The 11,596-nt window shown below is 45.5% G+C and overlaps 1 protein-coding gene and 1 long non-coding RNA gene across 2 annotated transcripts in view; both read left to right on the top strand.

Moving 5' to 3' along the window:
• The window catches only part of sema4c (sema domain, immunoglobulin domain (Ig), transmembrane domain (TM) and short cytoplasmic domain, (semaphorin) 4C), a 45,198-nt gene extending 38,155 nt beyond the window's left edge, over positions 1 to 7,043 (top strand). The window contains exons 11-15 of the mRNA XM_048243948.1: positions 662 to 875; positions 4,209 to 4,324; positions 4,863 to 5,020; positions 5,180 to 5,268; positions 5,513 to 7,043. Coding sequence (XP_048099905.1) covers positions 662 to 875; positions 4,209 to 4,324; positions 4,863 to 5,020; positions 5,180 to 5,268; positions 5,513 to 6,402 — 1,467 coding nt within the window. The 3' untranslated portion in view covers positions 6,403 to 7,043. The remainder of the gene's footprint in view (positions 1 to 661; positions 876 to 4,208; positions 4,325 to 4,862; positions 5,021 to 5,179; positions 5,269 to 5,512) is intronic.
• A 278-nt stretch (positions 7,044 to 7,321) lies between these two features.
• LOC125294894 lies at positions 7,322 to 9,393 on the top strand. The gene is made up of 2 exons (XR_007193580.1): positions 7,322 to 7,941; positions 8,128 to 9,393. It is a non-coding gene; the product is annotated as an uncharacterized LOC125294894 (long non-coding RNA).
• The last annotated feature ends 2,203 nt before the right edge of the window (positions 9,394 to 11,596 follow it).

Genomic DNA, 11,596 nt, shown 5'->3' with positions numbered 1-11,596 from the left:
GGTATACAATTCAGCGAGGTTTTCTTGGTAACCCACCTCTATGTGCCTTTAATGACCTTTATTTGGCATTGGGTATTCAGAAGATTTTAAAGATTAAGATGAAACTGAATGCCAAGAAACATTTCACAGAACAGAAATAGAACTAAGCCAAAGCCACATCTTACACCAGTAGAATCGATTAGCATACTACCTTTGGTGATGGAGACAGTTAAATGTCTCTTTGAAATGCATTTGAGGGTTTTGGAATAAATCATTTATCAGCTGTAATCAGCCCAATCCAAAGTTTAGAGATGTTGCCAAAATTGCTAAGTATGAATTAGAAATGTTATTAGCAATGATGGAAAGCAATGTTTAGTTGTTCTTCAACGTACTCATAGGCAGCCTTTTAGAAATGTACCAAGGAAAAGAGCTACTGAAATATGGATGAATGCCGACATAATTTTCCAGTTTACAGTTTGCAAACGCTTCAAACGCAAATTTGCTCCCCTCATATTTCATGAATGAGACTCAGCAGTAGGGTTTGGTGACAGAAAGCCTCCGACACGGCGCTACACGTGTCTCATTCTTTGCTCCTTTTCTCTCTTTCCCTCTTTTTCTCTTATTCCCTCGCTTCCTCTTCACGGCCTCCGCGGCGTGCATTGGCGTGTGTGTGTGTACACAGTGCATCACCAACTGGCACCGCGAGAACAACTACAACAGCACCCTGCAGCTCCCAGACACCACCCTCAACTTTGCCAAGAGCCACCCGCTGATGGAGGATGCTGTGGAGGCGCAGCCCCTGCTGATCACCAAGGGGGTCAACTTCACCCGGCTGGCCGTGGACCGGGTCAGCTCACTGGACCAGCGCCAGTACAACGTGCTCTTCATCGGCACGGGTAAGCCACAGGGCGAGGGCACTATGAAATATTCATGCTTGCTTACATGTATGTGCATTGACACGCATTGACACACACATGCACATTATGTGCACGCATACAGATACAGACATATACAATCTACACATTAGATCCACCCTGTCGCTTCTCAGTAGAATAAGATAGAAAAGAATGCCTTTATGGTCGATACAATATACAATACAGCAGCAGAATCTCCAAACAGATTCAACACATAGACTACACTCATGCATACATACTAAAGAATGAAATATGAAAAAGTTCATAAATTGTATAGCATTTTCCATTCGGACAGTCTATTCAATCAAATGCCATGCGGTGAAAGGGAGTGATTGACGTGAAATAAGCTACTTAGATGCTGTGAATGACTTTTTCAGTTCCATTATTTTGGAAGGAGCTTTTACAGTGGTGTGAAAGTGCAGGCTTTGATAGACCTTTAGTGCCTTGCATCAGGCAGCAGAGTGAAGCCTTGGTGAGAAGAGTCCTTGGTTTGTGGCCTGGCGTGGGTGTTGGGTTTTGTATATCTGCTAGTGAAGGAGGCTGTGGGTGGTCCTCTGATGGTTGGTGGTCCTTTCTTTGAGAGAGAAAGAGAGTTCTTTGATGACTCTCTGATGAAAAGCCTTCTTGTCCGCCACAGCGCCACTGCCATACCATGCCAAAGATGACATTCAGGTGAGCAGGCGATGAGGTGAACACCAACAGCTGCTTGGACAGGTTGGCTTTTGTCAGTCTCCTTAAGAAATAGAGCTGCTTCTGAGCCTTTTGTTAGCAGACCATGTGAGCTCCTGGGAGATGTGAATGCCAACCAAGGCTAGTAGTCACTCTCTCCACTTTGTCTCCTCTGATGTGTAGAGGAGCAGCCTCTCTCTCTCAGTCTCCTGAAGCCGATGATCAGCCCCAGGAGTTGACGAGTGTGAGCTTATTGATGGAGCACCATTCTGTCGGTAGACCATAGAGTCCCCATAGGCATAGACTCTTCCCCATTGTGTCATGTGTGAACTTGATGAATGTATTGGTGCTGTGGGTTGGTGTGCAGACATAGGTGTAGAGGGAGTAGAGGTATGGACTCAACATTGAGGCCTGTGGAGCTTTAGTGCCAGGGTGGGGGAGTGATAGGTCCCTCCGGTGGTTTGAGCTTGGTTTTATTGGAAGTCCATCAACAGCGTCTTCATGTGTTCATCCCCTAGTGCTCCAGGTGAGTTAGAGCAGTGTGGAGAGCTGTGTTTAAGGTGTTCTCTGTTGACCTGGTGGCTCTGTAAGCAAATTGGTGGTCCAGGTCAGGGTGGGTGGAAGTGAAGATTCGATATGTGGCATCACATACACACACATACACATCCTACCTACATCAGTGCACATGACACAAGTAGTGGAGCAGCGGGTGTGGCCATGATGGAGCAGCTAAATACCAGTCAACTTTAACTTTAACTTCAACAAGCACAAATGTGACCCTGCAAGGTGCAACCAGTCGTTTTGCGCACGGTGCTATTTTGAGAAAATCCATGATAAACAAACGTACAGGTTAAAATGTTGAATTTCAAGTTTTCGCATAATTCGACAGTATATAGTCTATACTTTCATATTGTGAACAAATTTCACGGATAAACATTCGTTTTGACTGTTACTTAATTAACATACGTTTTGACATTAATTATATTCTATAGTGACACCTTATGACCGTCCCAGGTATTAACTAGGGGGCAGAAAAAGACTCATTGCACGGTTGAAACTATGGTTGAAACTGCATAGTCAGTCATCCGCTTCAAAGTCACGCCACCGTAAGGCTAATCATAGCTGTGCCCTCATACTATCGCACGTGACAATTTACTTAAAAAGGTGATTTTCTCCTCTTCTGGCGTATCGTGACAGGAGAACCATGGCAACTTTGGATGCGGTTATCTTAGCGATACTTTTTGCAATACCCTCGATATACATATCGTTGGAAAGCTTAGTTTATGGCCGTTCGTGTGAGTACAATAACTTATTGTAAATTGTACATTTTAACCAAAACAGCTGGTTTCGCCTTGCAGGGTCACAAATAGTTGCAAACACTCCCCGCACCTCAGCTAAAGTTCAGGTTCCCACACTCATCTCCTCTCATCTCCCGCGCTCCCGCATCAATGCGTAATGCGTCTCTCTCCACCTCACACCCGTAATAATCTCCTGCTTCATTAAACATTCTTCTTAGTGCTCCTCAGGAAGACTGCCAACCCCCCACAGACAGACACACACACACACACACACACACACACACCGTGAAAGGCCTGACTATTGGTGACGCCAACACTGCTGGCGAACCTAGCACACTTCCCCACCGACCGACCCGACGTGCTTCAGAGCACAGGCCCAACCGGCATCCCTGTTCCCTTCATGGCAGGACTGCCAAAACAGAGCTCCGGGCTTGATTAGCTATTAAGAGAGTGGTTGGCAGCCAATGCGGAGCGAGGGAGGGCTCTGCGGCGGCTCACTTGTATGTATGTATGTGTGTGTGTGTGTGTGTGTACTCAGAGATTATGGCAGCAGAGAGCAGACACCCAGACATGAAATGAGACAGGGTGCAGGGAGAGGAGAGAAAAAAAAAGAGAGAGAGAGAGAGTGCTAGACATAGGGAATGAATGAAGGATAAGGAGAGAGGGAGAAAGTTATAGAAAGCCATTTATATTGACAGCAATATAGAAAGAAAGATGAGGACCACAAAAGTAAAAGATAGAGCGGGCGAGGAAGAAAGAAGGGAGGTAGAATGATAGAGAGAGAGGAGGAGAGAGAGAAGGAGAGGGAGAATAGATGGGGGCAGAGTTGCGTGATGCGTTTGGCGAGGCAGAGACGGTCCCCTGCAGTCCTTGGCACTCCTCTGTAGCATCTCCCCGCGGTGCGTGGGGTCAGCCACTCACATTATCAATGACAGGCCGTCCGCCGAGAGGCCGGCGGGCAGAACAAACACACGGCTCACACCGGGGCTGGCTGTGGCACAGCACAAAAGGTCAAACTAGCATGCCTCCGATTCCACCGCGTGCTGCTAAACAATGTCTGCTAACCCGCCATTGCTCCAAAATGCATATCTGAGAAAGCAGCACAGTGCTATAAAACTTAACCACAGTTAACATAAACCTCTCCTTTTTTCTCTCTCTCCCTCCCATTCTCTCTGTCTTTTTCTTTTTTTAATCAACTTTCTCCCTCAACCTTCTTATCCATTTTTTTTCTCTCTTCTGTTGTCCACACCCTGTCCTTTCCCCTCTGCTCCTCATCCCCCATTCCTCTCTTCTCTCCTCTCATCCCCCATCCCTCTCTTCTCTCCTCTCCTCTCATCCCTTCTCCCAGCGGAGGGATGGCTTCAAAGAGTGGTAATCCTGGGCACTGAGGCCCACGTGATTGAGGAGATCCAGCTGTTTGATACCCCGCAACCCGTGGACAGCTTGACCATATCCCACACCAAGGTAACACAAGCTAATCACAAATCACCACTGACTCTGACCGGCCAGCCAGACCGTTCCGCTTTGGTCTGGTCTGGCTGATCTCATTTTGATCTCTCAGTGAATTAAATAGGGGCTTTTTGGTGCCACGGCGTGCTGTTAACAAGCTTTGCCCCAAAGCAGAACAGAGAATAGCAAAACAAAATGTCAGTGTAATTGAAAATGATGATCCCATTATCTCTGCCTGTCTTGCTCTGTCACTGTGTGTGTGTGTGTGTGTGTGTCTATGTGTTTGTGTATGCGTGCGTGTGTACAGTATGTCTGCATCTGTGTGTGTATGCATGTGTGTGTATGTGTGTATCTGTGTGTGTGTGTGTATCTGTGTGTGTGTGTGTGTGTGTCTCCTGTTCCGCTCTTTCTAACCCCGACTAAATTCCTCCCCACTTGCCTAATTCCTCTAATTCCTGCTTTCTGGCCTGTCCCTCACTCTCATTCTTTATTTCTATCTCGTCTCCACGACTTTGCTCCCTTCTCACCATATCTTCCCTCTCTCCCCCCACAGAAGTATTTGTACATTGGCTCGAGCTCCGCGGTTCTCCAGCTGCCCTTGGCCAATTGCAGCCGTTACCACTCGCAGCCAGACTGCCTCCTGTCCAGGGACCCGTACTGCGCCTGGGACAGCGAGGGACGGGCCTGCATCCGCTTCGACCTCCACGGCGGGTGAGTTCGCCAGCTCCTCGGCTCCATCTCCATCGCTGGCGCCAGACTCGAGCTCTCTCCCGGCACTCCGTATCGGGCCAGTGCACCTTTAATCATTGAGTGGCAGGCTGATCGCAGGCGTGTTCCTAATGCCCGGCACTCTCTCATTCTTCCTGACAGGTCGACCTCCACGCTGACACAGGATCTCATGCTGGATAGATTCAAAGGCAAGTCCAAGATCCAGAAGCCTGTCTCCATCCCCAGCCCAGGTAAGTGTGCCCCCTGGTGGCACATGTGAAGCACTGCGTGTGTTTACCATTTTTCGCCAATGAGAGCCGTGAGCCTGAATATTAACGCTGCATATGAATTGAACATTAGCATTGAATATGAATTGAATATTAACACTGAGTATGCACTGAGCATCCTCTTGGAATATGAATTAAATATTAACTCTGAAAATGATGATTGCAAGAGAGAATACTAAGCCTATTCCCCCTCCATCCCCACTTGCAGAGCACTCCAGGCTGAAGAACGTGACTGTGGTTGTCGGGTCTGACCTGGTGCTCCCCTGCCACCTCGTGTCCAACCTGGCCCAGCCCTCCTGGTCCCTGAACGACAAGGAGCTGGACCTGGGCAACGAGGCCAGCTCGGGGCCCCGGTTCGACCGAGCCCTGAGGGCCCTGGTGGTGCCCGAGGCCGGCGCCCCCCAGGCGGGCCGCTACGTGTGCTACTCGGAGGAGCAGGGCGTCAAGTTCCAGACGGAGCGCTACCAGGTGGCGGTGGTGGCCAGCGCCCCGATCGTCATGGAGTCCCGGGCTCCAGACGGCAGCATGGGGCTCTTCTGGGTGCTGGTGATCACCCTGGGGGTGGCCTGTCTGCTCCTGCTCATCATCTCCCTCTATCTGCGGCGCCGGCTGAAGCTGGCCTTGGGCAAGGGTGCCGAGATGAAACCGCTGGAGAGCACGCTGGTGTACCCCATCACCCTCCCCAAGGAGCCGCCCACGTTCGTGCCCAGCAAGATGCCCAACGACGAGGACCGCTTCTGGGAGACGGGCGCCAACTACTACTACTCGGACGGCTCGCTGAAAATCGTGCCCGGGCACGCGTTGTGCCCCGCGGCAAGCTCCTCGTCGCCCAGCGCCATCCCGGGACAGCCCATCCACTCTCCCAGCCGCCTGAGCCTGACCAGTATCCGCAACTCGGGCGCCAACGGCTACATCCGACTCAACCTGAGCACGGCCGGGGAGGAGAGGAGCAGTGGGGGAGGCCTCACCACCGGAGGTGGGGGAGCTCTAAGTGGCAGTGGGAACGACTATTCCAGCCCCTTCAGGGAGGAGCTGCGCCGAACCCTCCAGCAGAGGAGCGTCCTGCCCGACGCCAACCCGGAGGAATCCTCCGTGTAGGTGCGGGCGGGGCTTCTCGTCGGAGCAAGGCAGTGGACGGACTGGCCCAGCAAAGTGACCTACCTCCCTCCTGGATGGAGACTTCTTTCTCTCTCACTCACTTACTCGCTCTCTCACTCAATCACAATCAAGACTCGACCGTTCCTCCTACCCTCTCTCCCTGGCTCCCCCTTTGCTTATTCAGCTCAAAGTGACTTTTCTTGGCAAATTTCAAAGCGCTGTCCCCGTTGGGCGATGCTCCAAAACCTGCTTCAGTCTGCCCTACACACAAACACACACGCACACACAGACAGATTTCAGCTCCGTTAAAGCCTGCTCCCTCTAACCGACGCATTGCAACCTTTGCCGTGACTACAAGATCCTTTGTGCAATTTCTACATTGTGTAAATTCTGTATGTAAAGACACTGCAAGCGGGAATCTGTGAAATTGCACCTTGAGCATGTCACATCCGGTTTAGGTTCAGAGGGCACTGTGAACACTGAATAGAATACATTGAGCCAGCCATCCAGACAGACCTTGGCCAGGAGCTGTAATGCTCAAGCAAACTGCGAGAGACACCATTGGAAAAACTCGCCAAGTTTCCCGTAGGAGGTTCAATTATTTGCTTGCTGCACTTTCACCGCCGTCTGGCCGTTTTTTTTTTTTTGCCTTTGGTGAGCAGAGAGAGTCAGAGAGTGATATATACAGGATGAACTGAAAACTCAGACTAAGCAAGACGACAATCATGTGCGCCTCTCCGGGGACAGGCCTGGCTGGGGCCGCACAGGAGAGAGAGAGAGAGAGCGGGGGGAAAAAGAGAGTGAGCAATGTGAGGAAAAAGTAAAAGACATGCAAATGAAGGACAAAAGTTCAGACTTTTCTCAGAAGCTCATTTAATACACCCCCATGCTGTGTTTCCTCTGAGAATGTTTTTTCAGCACTAATATATTGTGACGGTGTAAATTAAAACATTTCTATGTTCATTTTGTATTTTCTTCGGAAGAATGGACACAAGAGCTGATGACCAGTTGCAGCTCCGTGGAATCGCCCCTGTGTTAAATGAGTGCAAATTAGAATGTGAAAGGAACGCTTATTCCGACCCCGCTTTCATCTCGCCCAGTGAGAGTCACTTTCACTGGGCATTATGAAGCGGGAGGAAAACAGAACTCGCTGTAAGACAACCCTGTTTGAAATGTTATATGAAGATGACTGCATTGGATGTCTCAACAATTGCATTATTGTATGCATAATTATGGAGGAGATGGGTAGAACTGCCAAAAAAAGAATGAAAGATGATGTAAACAAGCCCTCTGCCACCCTTGTATGCCAAATTATATGTAGGTGGGTGATGTAATGTGCCCTGGAGCATCCAATGGAAATAGTCTGGGACAGTGTGTCCCTGTGTTCCTTGCCCTGATGAATGCCGTGTAGGATGGATGGTGTTCAGTGGAAGGAGACGGACGGCCCTTAGAGGACGGCCAGAGAGGTGATTGGGCAGGCGGGCAGGCTGACGGGCGACTGGATGCCCCATTGAGAGCTGCGTTGCTGATGAAACACAGGTACCATTCTTCATAAGTCCCCCCCTAGAGCCTCCTATGAGGGAAATGTCTATTAGAATCAGAAATGTAGGAGGTCAGCCTATCATCCTCCTGACAGAGTATGTGATTTTAACTCAGACTGATGTGGCATTTTCTCACAGACTAATTCTCTCTTTCTCTTTCTCCCCTCTCTCTCTCTCCTTGCAGTGGTGGTTTTAGAGTGGTATCTGAGACTGGACGACTCCAAGATGACAGTCTGGTCATTATCCGAAAGAGGAGAAAAAATGAAGGGGGTTTTAGAGTATTGAAATGACACCATGCGTGAAGAGGTACTTTTATGGCCACTATTGGTTCATGTTGCATGATCTGCTACAAGTCTTCTCTGCTGTACATTACCATAGCCATTACAATAGAAATGTTTGTTTCATCAGTAGCTGGACAGACAAGTTTTATTTTTTATCTCAAGTGAAGTTTCTAGTTTAGGGTTACTGGTGGCTTAAATAAAAAAAATAAAAAAATCAGTTTTTGTGCTGTTATGACATGTTTACTTTAGCTGTGCCTCTTCACCTTGGTTAAGCCAAAGTAGACTGCATTTTTTTCTAACTCTTACTCTTGGTTGCATCTGATTTTATGCATTACTTTATCTGACGTTTAAGTCCGTCCACTGCACCAAACACATCTGATTTCTGCTATATCAATTAATACACATGTATTCAATAAAACCCTCTGATCAATATACTTTCAAGAACACACAGCATGCCGTAGTACATTTTCTACTCTTCAATTTCTACACGTAGCAATTCATATGTGAGAGACAGTGATGCTCTAATCCATTGTTTGTGACTCAGAATGTTTCTTTGTCTTCTTGGGGTTTCTGGATATTTTACAGCTTGAAATCCCTGTGCACACGATGCACCCCACAGTCAAACTAAAAGAGCTCTCAGGGCCAAAATCTAAAGCTTAAACTTTTCTCTGTTGTTATTGCAAAACTATTATCTTTCATTTCTTCTTTTGAGACAAACTGGGTTGGTTTCTTTTAAGCAACACGCTGCTGCTTTGTTGATAGATTATCGTAAATTATTGTTGGACTGTCTGGAAACTAACTTAATAGATACAGAATTCTGGCTGCTGCTGTATCTAATGCACGACTGTGTATTAATTCTGATTCTGATATGTCCAAATCATTATTCCTTTGTTCCAAACAAGGTCTCTTTTTTAGGCCTTTTTCTCATAGTGCTTTAATTTTGCTGTTTGTTTATTTGGATGGTTTTTTATTAACATAATTCCTATTTCTGTCATGTTTTCATGTACATTCTTCTTTGTTGCATTTTAATATTCTGTTTTTTATTTTAAGTTTAATGTTTAAGTAACTTATTTTGTGTGTAAAAAATGTCAATATTTATTACCATTGTACATATTTCCCTATTTTTTATATATGTATATAAACATTAAATAAAAGTAGAGATCACTTCACTCTCTATGTGTCTGTCTTGATTATAGTCTGGTTATTGGTTAACCCTTGAAGTTGTATAAATGCACATTGTGAGCCTTATGTACAATTTTGACTGCCTTGGAGTATTTCTATATAAATACAATGCACTTGAAACACGCACAGCATCCCAAAATTCAATTGCTGCCCAATATGGAATTCTCATGAGCACGCATTTGTAACACTGCATCACAGTGTTGGGAAGGTTACTTTTAAAATGTATTCCACTACAGATAACAGAATACATGCCCTAAAATGTATTTTGTAACGTATTCCGATAAATTACTGAAAGGGAGCAAAGTATTCTGAATACTTTGGATTACATCAGCATTGTATTATATGTTATTAACACTGGATATGTGAGGCTATTTGAAGCTATAAGACCCATAGCTAATGTCAACAACAATCCATGACCTGTTTTATAGTAAGGAAGGATTGACATAGCCAGTGCTATGAAACACTGTTAAAGTCATTGTGTCAAAGAACCTACAACAGAGATGTTTTGTCTGCAGTCTGCACATAGGCTAAAAGACTACCTCATCCCAAACAAGGTATACACCGATTTTTAAAAATGTATTTAAACAGCACTAGGGGGGTTACATGGTTTTTTGCAGAACACTGTCAAGAAACAGCGCCTACTAGCCAAAACATGCTGGCTGGATATAGGCCTTATTGGCCTACAACAAAACTCATTTTACATTCTACATTCCCTGAGAGGTTTTTCATTTAGGCTATCAATATAAACAGAGAGGGAAAGGGAAATCAGCCACCTGAGAGATACAAAGGCCACATGGTTGGGTTAAAAAAAAAGCCTTGGCCTACATGTTTTAATGATTTAAAAAGTAATCCCTTAAATTGATCAGTGTGGATGTATTCTTTAACCCATTTACACCCATTTAAATTGTAGATGTATTTAATAGTCACTCATATTTAGCACATTAAATACATTGTTATTGTCCCGTTACATGTATTCTGTTTCTTCCCAATACTGTGCATCAGACAGTGACAGACATTCCAAGAAAACAAAACACAATACAACGCAAACAAGTGTGTCAACTCTTTGCCACTTTACATCAGCTCTTTTCTCTCATCATTTTCCAAGCTTTCATGCTTCAAGTTGTCATGTGCCCCTACCTGTGTTGCAGTGTTTGAGTCCCTATACGTACTGTGTGCCGTCATCACCCATATGGGCCACAGTATTCACACTAATCATCTCTTTATAGGTCACCAATCACCACCACGCCTTCATCTGGCACGACAGAGGGAGAGAGAAAGAGCTGGATAAATACCAAGTAAATGGATGGCTGTATGTCCATGAATATGGATGAGACACACAGGACACTTTGACTGATTTTGCTGTAGACAAACGCAAAATTGCCAATCAGCCAGAATTAAAATGAGCCCTCATTCCCACAACAGCCCTTTTGCATTTATCTTTTCTCCATCTGTTGGTCTACTCCTAGAGCTATCTGTATACTGAAAACAGCTGTAGAGAATAGCATAGCGCTGTTTGTATACCTTCCTGCAATCATACTCACCAAGATGTTGAGAAAGCTGTCTCTTCGTTCTCTCTCTCTCTCTCTCTCTCTCGCATGCAGCTGCAAGGCAATTAACTATTCTACAATCAAAGTTAATGAACGGGGAAAACTGCAAATGCACACAAAATGCATGATTCATTATTTTGAATGGAAAACATGTAGGCTACATACACCACCTGTTTGTAGTGTTTTAAAATTGTGGAACTGATTCAGACTTTCAATAAAATATGCATCACAGACCAATCGTATATTATCTGTTAATCAAGGAGACAAGATAGGAGTGAGACAATGTAAGACCCAATGACGCAAATATATTTAGATTAGAGGTCTTTATTGTCCACTACAGTGGAAATTCGTCTTTGGCCCCACCAAACATGTAACACACACAAGCAAGACTACACAACAGGTACAACATAAAGCAGACACAAACAAAGACTACATACAAACTACTACAAAGATACAACAATAACAACATAATGCAAACACACACAACATATAGAAACATGGAAATGTGCAAAAGAAGTTGTCAATAAAATGCAGTAAATAATATAAGTTAATCAGTTAATCATAAAACTCATAAATTATATTGATTTATCAAATTAATAGATGATGGTATAAAAGATTTCTTAAAAATGTTTCTGCTTGATGT

This window comes from Alosa alosa, chromosome 5, assembly GCF_017589495.1.
Source record: "Alosa alosa isolate M-15738 ecotype Scorff River chromosome 5, AALO_Geno_1.1, whole genome shotgun sequence".
NCBI classification, from domain to species: domain Eukaryota; kingdom Metazoa; phylum Chordata; class Actinopteri; order Clupeiformes; family Clupeidae; genus Alosa; species Alosa alosa.
This window is presented reverse-complemented; position numbering and strand designations above follow the sequence as displayed.